The sequence below is a fragment of the Suricata suricatta genome, chromosome 9 (genome assembly GCF_006229205.1).
Source record: "Suricata suricatta isolate VVHF042 chromosome 9, meerkat_22Aug2017_6uvM2_HiC, whole genome shotgun sequence".
Taxonomy (NCBI): Eukaryota; Metazoa; Chordata; class Mammalia; order Carnivora; family Herpestidae; genus Suricata; species Suricata suricatta.
Window position 1 is genome coordinate 81954718 of NC_043708.1, and position 13512 is coordinate 81968229.

Consider the following 13512-nt stretch of genomic DNA (forward strand, 5'->3'; position numbering starts at 1 on the left):
ACACTGGGTGATTAGTTTGGATTTGGTTGGAGGGGTACATAATTTACATTGTTGTAATAATTTTGCATATATTGTATTTTTTCATCCTAAAACATTTTTCAGGTGTAAGAATTTTCATTATACCTTATATTCACAAGCCAGTGTTTATACCCTAATTATTAGAGTTTTGGAGTACTATCTGGGTTGTTATAAAGGCCAACAGTGTCAAAGGGGGAGGGGGCAATTAGAGACATCAGAGAAGGAAAAACAAAACCAAGAAACTATAGAAGACAGGAAATGTAATTATTACTCACTTTGAGCAGTATTCATACTGTCTTAATATGATAGCCACTGTTAATTTTTTTCAAACTTCTATAATTTGTGAATAAAGTATGGAAGTCTTGTAGTTTTGAAAAATGTGTAAGTACAAATACCAAATTGGAAGGTGAAAGAGGGAAGAAGGGAAAAGAAAAAGGTATGAGTGCTGATATCTTCATTTTACAAAGATGATGTTGATGAGAAGTTGAGATATTCAAGTTGCAGAGGGATCATGAGAAGAATTCAAATTATTGATCTGCCTATATTAGGAAGATGGGATTGTAAGATGTGCAAGAGTGGTGTGAGCGAAATCTTCTGTATAGCAGAAGATCGATAGGTAGCCTTGAAAATTGAAAAGAATAAGCTTATCTTGTTTTTTATATAGAGTATAGATTTAAGAACTAGAAAAAGCCTCTAAAAGAAATAGGAAGTGGTTGTTTTTAAGGATCCAGGTACAAATGTAGGGCACAGTTGGTTTTCATTCATGGTATTTCGTTCAAATATTTATAGTTAAAATCATGTATGCATCTTTTACTTCTTTTCAGTAATAAATATCTTGGAAAAGTAAAGTAGAATAAATAAGAGAAAGGGGTCTAAGGCATACGTATTGAGGGTCAAAAAAGACTTTATTGAAAAATGCAAAGTTTGACTTTTAAATGTTAAGTTTTGAAAGATAGAGTGGGAGGAATGGGTGCCGGCAACTGTCTGTATAATGGCAAAGTGATGTGAGACTGCATAGTGTGTTTTGGAAACTTCTGGCACTTTGGAATGGTGGGAGAGAATGGTGATTTAAGAAGAAAGACAGTTGTTCCTTTACCAAATTATAGAAGATCTTAAAGCATTTAAGAAAAAGTTTAAACCTATTTTCCATCTATAAGATTCTGTTGAAATTTTTTATGTAATTTGTGTCATGAAAACAAGTTTTAATACTAAATTACTTGGATTAACTCTTTTTAGATTCTCTCTCCTCACATTCTTCCTTGAGAACCACTGAAATTTGAGCTCAAAAGTGATTTACACTGTTGAAGTTAGATTTGGAGAAGGATAGACTTACAGTAAGATGACCAATTTTGAGAGGTTGTTAACAATAGTGTAGACAGAAGATGGTGGGTCTGTGTTATGGAACAGTGCCATTTAGAATGGAAGAAGAGGGCAGGTACAAATGAAAGATAATTAGGTAGCAATCTTTTGTTTGTTTAGGCTCCACCAATTCCTCTAAAACTGAAGCCAGATTACTGGAGTGAAAAACTACAAAAAGAAGCAGAAGCTTTTGCCTATTACCGCCGGACACACACTGCTAATGAGCGTCGCCGGCGTGGTGAAATGAGGGATCTCTTTGAGAAATTGAAGATCACATTGGGATTGCTTCATTCTTCTAAGGTTTCCAAAAGTCTCATTCTCACTAGGGTAAGTGTTCTCTATAAATGACCGACAAATGAGAATTTGACTAAGAGAATCTTCTAGAGCTACTTTGAGAAAGAGATTCATCACCTGAAGAGGAAGATTGAAGTGGAGCTTGTATTTAACATGTGAATATGGACTAGTGAACTCCCAACAAATCCCTTAAGGGGAAAAGCCCTTATGCTGAGTGAAAGTAGTTTTTTTTGAAAGTCAAGTTCTTAACCAGCAGAACTATCTTCACTTCAGATTAAGTCAGAAACTCTAGTTGACTCTAGAGTTCAATCTCTTTACACTGGTGTTCTCCATAGCACTAACACAGTTTACCACAGTGAAAAACACAACATAAGTGATGTTTTAACATAGTTTTTAACAATTGCCAGCCATTTAAATAGGAAATCTGAAATATCTAAGGTAATTTCATTTAAATTGCTTTTGAGTAGAAGTTGGAGGAGTACAAGGCAAATATTCTTATCCCTCTAGAACACAGTTATTTCAGCAAGACTTTACTTAGATTAGGAAGTGATTTTATATTTTAAGATTTTTTTTAATGTTTTTTTTTTTTTTTTTGAGAGAGAGAGAGAGATGCAGACTGCAGGTGAGGGAGGGGCAGAGAGAGAGAGGGAGAAACAGAATCCAAAGCAGGCTCCAGGCTCTGAGCACAGCGCTTAGCACAGACCCCAACGTGGGGCTGGAACCCACGAACTGTGAGATCATGACCTGTGCCAAAGTTAGATGTTTAACCAACTGAGACACCCAGGCGCCCCTTAAGACTTTTTTTAAGTTTGTCTATTTTGAGAGAGAGAGATACCATGAGTGGGGAAGGGCAGAGAAAGAGAGAATCCCAAGCAGGCTCTGTGCTGTTAGCACCTTCAGAGCTCTAATATGTGGCTCAAACTCACAAACCTTGCGATCATGACCTGAGCTGAAATCAGGAGTCGGTTGCTTAACTGACTGAGCCACCACCCACGTGCCCCATATGAGGTGATTTTAAAGTTGGTTATTAGGGGTGCCTGGTTGGCTCAGTAGGTTAAGTGTCCCACTTCAGCTTAGGTCACAGTCTCCTGGTTCATGGGTTCAAGCCTCACACTGGGCTCTGTGCTTACTGCTCAGAGCCTGGAGCCTGCTTTGAATTGTGTCTCCCTCTCTCTGTCCCTCCCCCACTTGAGTCTGTCTCTCTCTGGTCTCTCAAAAATAATAAACATTAAAATAAAAGTATAGTTCATTATTAAAATCTAAATAGGGTAATTGTTTTAAATATTCTTATAGTAATAGAAACACCTGTGAAGCACTCAGTGATGCTCTTTGGAAATAATCATGTTTCTTAGAAGACTAAGCCAGAAAACCTCCTGCAGTTTAACAGATAAGAGTTTTCTAAGTATCAAGAATTGTTTTAAATGGTGTTACAAAATTTTCTAAAATATTAAAACTTCTTTCATTAAAGAAATTGAGTAGATCTTACCTGTTTTTAGGAAAGAGCAAATCATTTCACATGACATTAATTTTTTGTTCATAGGCATTCAGCGAAATTCAGGGACTAACAGATCAGGCAGACAAATTGATAGGACAGAAAAATCTCCTGACTCGAAAACGGAATATTTTGATACGGAAAGTATCCTCTCTTTCAGGTGAGATATGTGAATGATCTCTGATAAAGAAAATAATGTAACATCTTTAGTGAGGAGAAATCCTCAATAGACTTTTCAGATATTATTAGTTTATGGCTTGGTTCCCAGAGCTAACAGTTACCTTTTGATTGGGTGGATGTTCTTCTGGATTATAATCATTCTTGATTTCCATAGTTTTGGGAAATAGAGTTAAATCAACTGGGCTTCATTTGACCCTACTTCTCATTATCATGGGGGTCATATAAAGAGTGACAGTTTATTCCCTATCAACTTATAGGTAAGACAGAAGAAGTGGTCCTGAAGAAGCTAGAGTATATTTATGCAAAACAACAAGCACTAGAGGCACAAAAAAGAAAAAAGAAGATGGGATCAGATGAGTTTGATGTGTCTCCCAGAACTAGCAAACAGCAGGAAGGATCTTCTGCATCATCTGTAGATGTTGGACAGATGTTTATAAATAACAGGAAGGGGAAACCATTGATTCTTTCCAGAAAAAGAGACCAGGCCACAGGTAGGAAGGACATTTTTTGCTTTCTTAATGTTGGCGAATAATCAGTTTAGTTCAGTGGACCGAGTCTTTTCTTGGCCATAATTTTAATTCTAAATGAATTAAAATAAAGATAAGTTGTATAAAAATATTAACCACAGTAGATTTTAGTTTCTAACTTTATACACTCAAGTAAATCCTAAGAAATTACCAGTTATGGTAACCTGAAAAACCAACTTTTAATAGCAGTCAGATTATTCTAATGTTTCAGTGAGTATTTTTTCAGCTGCCATCTTTTCAGACTCAATATCTAAACTCTTGATTTCCCTGCAGTTCTGTTCACAAGTTGAGGAAGTTTGGGTCTTTGTCTTACTTAGACTAATAAATTGGAATTTTAAAAGAATGAATTTTGTTGAGTCAAGCTTTATTTTCATCAGATTGCCTATCAATGAATTGCTTTTAAGGAACAAAAGTAAATTGGTTTTAAGTTCTTGTTCTCTCCAATCTTGATTTTGGAAGTGAGATTATGTTGATTTTATATTACTTGTTTGTATTCTTAGAGAATAGTGTATTCTTTTTTTTCTCTTGGGGTGGCCCATTGTATGGACCAGGATATCTAAGAGAAAAGTAGTGGTGGATACTAAAATATGAGTTGGTTTTAACATTGCATAATCGAATGATGTTATTGCTATGAAAAGATTTTAATCATCATTTTGTCTAGTCTACCTCATTTCATAGATGGAAAAGCTAGAGGATTGAGAGCTAGAAACTTGAAGTACTTTGTTAGAGGTGTATAAGGAAAGCAAGCTGGAGATAAGATTTTGCGTACCATTATCCTGATTCACCATCAAGACTATTGGGACCATTCTGTTGAAAAAGTGGTTCCATAGTTTTTTTTTCCCTCAGCATAACTTCTGTCCCTTAGGAGAATCCGTGGACAGGTAACCCATTATACAGTGAAAAGTGGCCAAAAAGTAAATTCCAAGTTGAGGCACCCTAACTAAATTTGAAATTTACTTGTTGCCTTTTAAGTAAGTGTGTGGTATTAGGGATCTCTCCTAGGCTCCTAGGCTCTCCTATCATTAATTAAAGACCTTTATCTTTAACTAATTTCTCATTTTTCTTACAGAAAATACCTCACCCTCTAACACTCCACACACCTCTGCCAACATTGTGATGACTCCGCAAGGGCAATTGCTCACCTTAAAAGGTCCTTTATTCTCAGGACCAGTGGTAACTGTTTCTCCTGCTCTGTTAGAAACAGATTTGAAGCCTCAGGTTGCCACCAGTGCTGTGGCTCAATCAGGTATGTTGTAAGTGTTGTCCTCTGGGTAGTGAAAAGGTTATTTTTGGCATTTCACTGTGACAAACAAAGCCTTTGAACCATGTTCTGTAATAATAAGATCTCTTATATTTGCTTTTGCCTTGGAAAGAGATGACTCTCTTTTTAGAACATGTTTGGCTCTATTGATTTTTTTTTTTTTAAACCTGGGATTGGGAACTCTTGTGATTTTTAGTTATTTCTGAGTAAGAAAAACACTGAAAATATTTGAAAGTAAGGGAAGATAATGAGTCATTGTTTTAGTTTTTGGTGTTGACAAATATTTATAAATTTCATGTTGTATTCTGAGACGGTGCACTCCTACGTTACCAGCCAGTTTCAGTTTGAGCACCCCTCCCTTTTGGGGGTAAGGAGTAGAGTTGAAAAGGAAGTCTCACTTTGATGATTTAGGTTTTAGGCACCTAAATTTCTGTTAAAGTAAAAGTATTTTTACCAGTAGTAATATTGTTAAACTCATTCTGGAGGGGTCATCTTTTCTTTTATAGTGCTGCCCCTAGGGCTTCATTTTTCCCTCAGAGTAGCAGTTAATTGCGTGAACAGAATCAAGATGCATGTCTGCTTCAGGATAAAGAATGAACTGAGGAGCATTCCTATAAAATAATTAAATAGAACTTTTAATATCGAAGAATATTAAACAGTCCTTTGGTTAGATTTTACCTTTTTTTTTTAAATGTTTATTTTTTGAGAGAGACAGAGCATGCATGGGGGAGGGGCAGAGAGAGAAAGAGAGAGGGAGACACAGAATCCAAAGCAGGCTCCAGGCTCTGAGCTGTTAGCACAGAGCACAGAGCCTGACACGGGGCTCAAACTCACGAACCGCGAGATCATGACCTGAGCTAAAGTCAGATGCTTAACCAATTGAGCCAGCTAGGCACCCCTACCTATTTTCTTGTTAAGCTAGGTCTTCATAATTTGAAGAATAGTTCCTTTCATCTTTCTTATAAAAGTAAACTGGTGAATTTTGACTACCAGTTTGAGAGATTTCAAGTCATTGGGTATGAATGAGAGAGGGATGCTTACTGCTATAGAACTAAATGAATTTTTTTCCCCCTCCAGAAAATGATGACTTGTTTATGATGCCAAGAATTGTTAATGTGACATCATTGGCCACAGAAGGAGGTTTGGTAGATATGGGTGGAAGCAAATACCCTCATGAAGTTTCTGATGGCAAGCCACCTGACCACCTGAAAAGTACTGTCAGGAATGAAGATAACTCCTTTGAAGATTCGGGTAGAATCTCTTCCAGAGGTAGCCATAGAGATGGCAGAATGGCACTGGGTCCAACACCGGTTTTTCTGGCAAATAAAGATTCTGGTTTTCCACAAATAGTTGATGTTTCCAGGATGCAAGAAGCACAAGAGTTCTTACCCAAAAAGATTTCTGGTGAAATGAGAGGTATTCAATATAAATGGAAAGAGTGTGAATCTAGACGGGAGAAACTGAAGCCAAAGGAGTCCACGTTTCATAAATTAAAGATGAAAGAACTCAAAGACTCCAGTATAGAGATGGAACTGAGAAAGGTAGCATCAGCTATAGAGGAAGCAGCGTTAGATTCTAATGAACTGCTAACTAATACGGAAGATGAGGATGATACTGATGAGACACTGACTTCTCTGCTCAATGAGATTGCCTTTCTTAATCAGCAACTAAATGATGACTCTGTTAGCCTGGCTGACAGCTCTATGGATACAGAGTTCCCAGGAGATGCTCGACGTGGTTTTATCAGTAAACTTCCTCCTGGGAACCGAGCAACTTTCCAGGTTGGCCACTTGGGAACTGGTTTGAAAGAGTTGCCTGATGTACAAGGGGAGAGTGACTCTGTCAGTCCTCTCCTCTTGCACTTGGAAGATGATGACTTTTCCGAGAATGAGAAACAACTTGCAGAACCAGCCTCTGAGCCAGATGTCCTTAAGATTGTTATTGACCCTGAGATAAAGGATTCCCTCCTTTCTCACAAGAAAGCCAGTGATGGAGGGAAGAGTACTTCTGGTGTCCCAGCAGAGCTTGAAAGTGTGTCCTCACCTCCCATTCTACACATGAAGGCTGGCCTAGAGAACAGCAGCAGCACGGATACTTTGTGGAGGCCTATGCCAAAGTTAGCACCTCTAGGTTTAAAAGTGGCTAATCCTTCTAGTGATGCAGATGGTCAGGGTCTTAAGGTGATGCCATGTTTGGCACCTATAGCTGCCAAAGTTGGATCAGTTGGACACAAAATGAACTTAACAGGAAATGACCAGGAATGCCGGGAGAGCAAGGTGATGCCTACATTGGCACCTGTTGTGGCCAAATTGGGCAACTCTGGGGCCTCACCAAGTTCTGCAGGGAAATGAACTTTCCTGTCCTCAGGCAGAAGTCGGGTTATGAGGGAAACCACCTTTCTCTGTTGGCATCTGTTTATTTGTGTCATGGAACTGTGATCCTTGACTTTGATGCAGTGGATGATGGTAGAGAAGGGGGGCTAGGGTGCTGACCTCGGTTTAAGAAATTACTACTATGAAATTCTGATCATGTTAAAATGTGTTACCTCACTTGTGGTGCTGGGTCTCCTCATCCTAAGAAGATGTGATCCATTACTGAACACGAGGTGCCCCTCTTACCCAAGAAATTCATAACAAGACTGTAGGTCCATAGTGGTACCTAGTTTCTTCCCTCCCAGAGAAAAAGCTGCTTGAGACTTTGCAGTTGTTATGGGCTGAACTGTAGTGGATAGCTGTTGTTTATGTGGCTTAAATCTGAAATCCAAGGAATGTGATGCACGTGGGCACAGGGATCCAGAAGAGAGTTTTTAGTTGGTGGTTCAAGAGTAGGCTGAGAGAGGATGGGTACCATGGAATACCAAAGTGAAACACTTTGTGTCATTCAGCAAAATATTCTCTTCTTTCATATCCCAAGTAGCTTCCATTCCCTTACCTTTCAATCACAATTACAAATCCAAGCCTTCTGGTAAAGTAGGAATGCTTTTAACTTTTATTACTAAGGTGATTATTTTCAGACGTTAAAGAAAATACTAGTTCGCCCTTACTGTCTTGAGTGTTTGTTGAAAAGACATTTCACAGTACCAAGGGTTTCTACCTGGAATATATATTTTGGAAGTAGGCATAGAAGGAGCCCTCCCCTTTTCACACATCACATCACTCAAGAGACAGCTAAAATGAAAAGCATTCCCTGCCCAGACCAGAGACCGTGGCCAAAACAAAAAATTGTGGGGCTGGATATTTCCCAAATCAAACCAGCCTCCTGGTGCTTGAAGGTTTCATTCACTTTTACCTGCACAGGATGTAAAGAAAAGAAAAGTCACAGTAGGCACTCTTTACCAGGGAAATGAGGCAGTATTTGAATCACAAGATATATTTTTTATTACCTGCTACCATGGATTCAATGATCTGTAGAGCTTTTTCACTCATAAGCTGTCAGGGTATGAAAAACTGACAGCCTGTAAAGATAAAGATATTTATATTTTTGTATAGTTGTTTTCATAGATTTCTCAAAGGCTGAAGTTTTCAACCTAGAAGATGAGATTTGTATTGAGTATAGAAATGATGTTTCCTATCTAGTTTGTAAATAATCATGGTGCACTTGAGGGGTCTCTTAGAAACTCCTGGGGGCAAGAATCACTATTCTGAAAATGTATAGATTGGGACTTAGCTGCTGCATTTTGCCTTTCTTAAATAATTATATTTTGGAATGTAACCCCTCTTCTGTCTTCATTGACAGGATTTGCTTGTGTTGTGAAACACTTAACACAAGAGCTTCCAGTGCCTGGGCTGTGCCTGGGTGATGCTATTTCTTCTACATCCCCCTTGCCTTCTTTATGCCAAATCCCACTCAGATCTTCAGATGTAGGTTGTTGGGGCCAGCTTTGGAATAGTTCTAGCCAGTGAATTAGTACTTCCATGGTTGGTTCCCGTTCTAGTAACTCTGGTAATTAGATTGAAAAGGGTGGAAAAATTTCCTCTGCAAATTGCAGTGGGAGCAAATTTTTTGTTGTTACTGTGCTACTTGCCTTTCTAGACCTGCTCATCAGCATTCAGCCTTCCCTCCTCTAAAGGTTACTGAAGAAGCTTGAAGTAGGTAATGAGTGCCCCTTAGCTTCTCATTATCCCTCCCACTACTCTTGACCCAGTGGAGTTCATTCAATGCCTTAGCCAAGGAGTCCAGTACCTGCCTACCCTGCTAATAATTGACCTTGGAGATCCTAGTATTTTAATCCAGGTATAGCAGTTTCCCATTATTAACTTGCTTGTCTCATCCTCATATTTCCTCCTGACTCCCCAGAGCTCTTGTTAAGGCTTTTGAGGGTCAGCCAAGGAGAAGGCAAGTGAGTGAATAAATCCTCAGGAAAAGATGGACCATTCTGCTTCTGAACACTTTTCCCTTTTTAGAAAAAAAATAAAGAGGTAATAATTAGTTCTTGATGTGAAGATATTTGACTCTGTTTGTGAGAGATGTACAGAGGTGGAAATGAGAGATAATTCCAGGTCCGTGGAAGGCTGCAGATGTCATTACAAACTCCCAGGATAATGGTGTTTTCAAGACCTCTTAGAACAAGTAAGTTGTGAAGGCTAATTTGAAGGAGGACTCTATCTTCAGAACAGAACAGTCCTGCAGTCTTGATAGAAATCTCAAATCTCCAAAAGTTCCTCCCCGTTTACCTTACCCCAAGAGAAACTGATCTATGAAAATGACATGTGTGATTATGAAAGATGTAGTTGAGTGAGAGGAGTTGAGGAATTGGGAGGATAGTGAGCTCTCACCCTAACACTATAAGAAGCATGATTTCAGTAGACCAATAATTCGCCTTTTTATACATCTGTAAATAAATGGAATGTTTTTAAGAATATAATTATGTCAGATTTAGCCTTTTCTTTTATATATTAAATATATATCTTTCCTTTTCTGCTTTTGAAAAATGACTATTTTTTTAGAAACGTAAGAACAGAAGAAGTTTGGTGAGTGGAAGATAGAATGTATAAACTTGAAATAAATCAGTTATAATAATGAAAGGAGGACTTGGTGTTGGAAGGTTTGTGCTGAGTTGGAGTAGAGGAATCTAATGCCTGGACTCATTTGAGAGAGGTACCACTTGAAGTAGTTTTATCATAGGAATTGCTTACTGTTTTCAAAGTTTCTGACCTGCCAATTGGGGAGATTTTTGCTAATCCTTGTAGCATGTTTTACATGAAGACTTCAAAATTTTCCACAAATTGACAGCAAATGTTTGTCTCAAGAAGTCATTCAACAGTGAGGAAAGGTTAGCTGCATAATACCAATTTGTGCAGGTAATAGATCTGTTACCTTAGAAAATAACAGTACATAAGCACGGTCTCAGGGGCTAAGGACATAGACGTTCTTAAAGCAAGATATATGTTACTATAGTATCACAACTTACAAAAAATTTTATTTATTAAAGTAGTCCTTTAGACATTGAACTACTCTAAGATCACATAGTACAGTTTTTTTTCCTCTTCTAATTATAATGGTTAAGATATTAAAATGGAACGGGATCAGGTGAATCGAGAGGTAAATGCACTTTGAAGATGGGCCTGAAAAATAGTGATAAATCCTTGTTCTTCATGCCTAGATTAAAAAACAATGTATAGAGTAGGCCGCACATTTTCAGGTACTTCTGTAGAGAATGATGGATAACCAAGAATCTGAGTACATTTCTTGCACAAAATGGTTGATACTGAAGAAAGTGCTTGTAAGGGCATCAGTACTTCATGTTATTGTATTGCCTCTAATGAGATTTTATGAGAATATGAATGGCTGGACACAAAATTAAAGTTGAGGTATACAAGACTCACTGCCATTTGGAGGGGAAAAAAATCAAAGATGCATTTTTGAAACTAAGAGGGAAATAATTTGATATATATAGCTTTTGAACTGGAGGCATAACTGAACTGCTCTACAGAGATCTGTAAGCATTGAATAATAATGTCATGGAGGTGTGTGTGGAGGGTGAGAAGCATAAACCACAGAGTGAGTTGGGAATTTTGAGACAAATCAAAGCTCTACTAAATTCTTCTATTGTTACAAACTCTGCTTTAGAAGAGATTTTGTTAAATAAGAAAGCAGTCTTGGAAGCATTGTTTTTGAGATCCCTTCTGTTTCCAACTGCAAGCATCGATCTCCATTGTCCCACAGTGCCTTGCATGTAAAGGTGCTCAATAAATATTTGAATTGATGAGCAAATGTTTACTCTAGCCTGTTAGTTTTCCAGGATCTTATAATTGCACCTTTTTGCATGTTAAGCGTAGGGTAAATTAAAAAATCTGATCTAATGAGCATAGCTCAAAGCAGACAATTGTACACATCAATTCCCAGACAGAATTTTAAAACCTGACAACCATGTATGTTTGGGACATATACAAGCAGAATAAAAAGTGAAATAGTGTATGGATGGTGAAATGACATAAGGATTAACTGCATTTGGAGGATGGGTTGGCAATTTAGTTTGGAGAAAAGGGAAGAATGCTTTTATTCACACTGTGGACCTGGGACTACTATTTTCTGAGGACTTAAGTATGGGAACAGCCTACATCCTTTCCCCATTTTGACAATTCAGAAGCTGCAGAGTACCTAGACATTAAATGTACTAAATGATGAAGAATTAGTAATATGTGATTTTGGCCTTAGACCAGAAGTACCCAGATTCTAGATTTAGAACATCTCATTACACTGTTCTGTGTTTTATCACCTTGATCATTTTAAACACTGAAAGTAAGTTGGATTTGCCTTTACAACTTGAGCTTCAGATGAGAGTAATTTGGGGGACATTTTCTCTAAGGGGATAAACCAGGGTACCTTTGGACAGGAAATGACCAATGACACTTTGAAAACCCATTCACCTGGTCACAAGTGATGTGAGAAAACCAATACAAAAATAATCTGAAGAGAATTAGGGTGGAGGCAGCCGTTGCTGAGGCATGTAGCACACAAAGACAGCAGGTGGCACCGTTTATTAGTGTTATATTGGCTCCTACTCCCTTGGAGGTAAAAGTAGCAAGAAATAGAACCAACTCCCTATTTAACACTTTTGGTGGCTGACCCTTACTTCTTTCCTTCATATTTGAGAAATAAATGAAAATCCCATTTTGTGTGCAGTGGAAGGGTAAGAAGCCTCATTGTCATCTAAGTGACTACTGATTTTTGTTTCAACTTGTGAACTTTGTAGATCTCGTTTTTAATTTTTTAAAATTTATTTTTGATACAGAGAGAGACAGAGCATGAGAGGGGGAGGGGCAGAGAGAGGAGACAGAACCGGAACCAGGCTCTGAGCTAACGGTCAGCGCAGAGCCTGACGCGGGGCTCGAACCCACGAATGTGAGATCTGACCTGAGCCGAAGTCGGAGGTTTAACCAAGTGAGCCACCCAGGCGCCCCTAGATCTCGTTTTTAAGTACATGGCTACAATACATACAAGTACATGCCTTGCCAAATGGTTGTACAAGGAATGGGTTTAGGGGTCCTAATCCTTTTGCTAACATGTCATCTCCCCCAGGGGTTCCAAAGATTTGGATAGGGTGAGATATATATATCAATGTACAGTTTTTCTGGGGCCCAAGTCTTTTGGCTTTATATTAACCTTTCCATAGGTAATTATTGAAGTAGCAATGAGGCCAAAAGCCCTCTAGAATACAAACTCGGGTTGAGACTCTATGGAATAGTATTTCTGTGCGCGCCCCACTCCTGACCCCCACGATGGGCTTGAAAAACTATATACCATTAAATCTAGTGCCAACAAGCTTGACCGTGACCTCGCCAAAGCCAACAGTACTAGGGAAAAGGAGTAAATTTGGACATGAACAAATAAAAGACCTGGAACAAGAAAGTCTTTGTTAACTCCAGGTGAGAAAGCATGATGGGACCTTGGAGCCTAAAGGAAAATGTTACCTTACAGGCGCATAAATTTGCCTCTCCCTTCCCTCGCACACCTCAAGCTCAGTTCATTGCTATCATCTCCCGCCCCTTTTTCGATCATGGCCAATCAGGTCGCCCAGTTCAAAACACTTCTTAGCGTTCTTATGAGTTACTCAGGAGTCATTTGCACATAAGTCAGCGCGCCCGGAAGGCGGCGAGCAGAAACGATTCTAAGCGCTTTAAATACCAGCGCTTGGGGTCGATGGGAGCAGAGCCTTAAAGCTGTACCTCAATCTTGTAATTTCAAGCAAGGAGTTGGTTTTGGCTAAGGTTCCTCGGGCCTATCAAATGCTAACCGCAGCAGCATGGAGGCGTGGTTACCGTCTTGTTGGGGCTGAAGGAAGTGCAGTTCTCTGGAGAACGAGGCCGGATAATACCATAAAAGGCTGGTTCTCTCACTTCTGAAGCCACGTTCCGTTGACCTTCCTTTAGGAGCGATAC

General features: G+C 38.8%; 1 protein-coding gene across 14 annotated transcripts in view; it reads left to right on the forward strand.

Annotated features, from left to right (window-relative positions):
* Window positions 1-10158, forward strand: part of MGA (MAX dimerization protein MGA) — a 93032-nt gene extending 82874 nt beyond the window's left edge. For 13 of the 14 annotated variants that reach the window (XM_029950297.1, XM_029950296.1, XM_029950293.1 and 10 more), the window contains 5 exons: window positions 1498-1704; window positions 3212-3323; window positions 3601-3834; window positions 4940-5116; window positions 6209-10158. In XM_029950297.1, the coding sequence (XP_029806157.1) occupies window positions 1498-1704; window positions 3212-3323; window positions 3601-3834; window positions 4940-5116; window positions 6209-7482 (2004 nt within the window). In that variant the 3' untranslated portion in view covers window positions 7483-10158. The remainder of the gene's footprint in view (window positions 1-1497; window positions 1705-3211; window positions 3324-3600; window positions 3835-4939; window positions 5117-6208) is intronic. The other variant, XM_029950301.1, reaches the window with a different exon arrangement.
* The last annotated feature ends 3354 nt before the right edge of the window (window positions 10159-13512 follow it).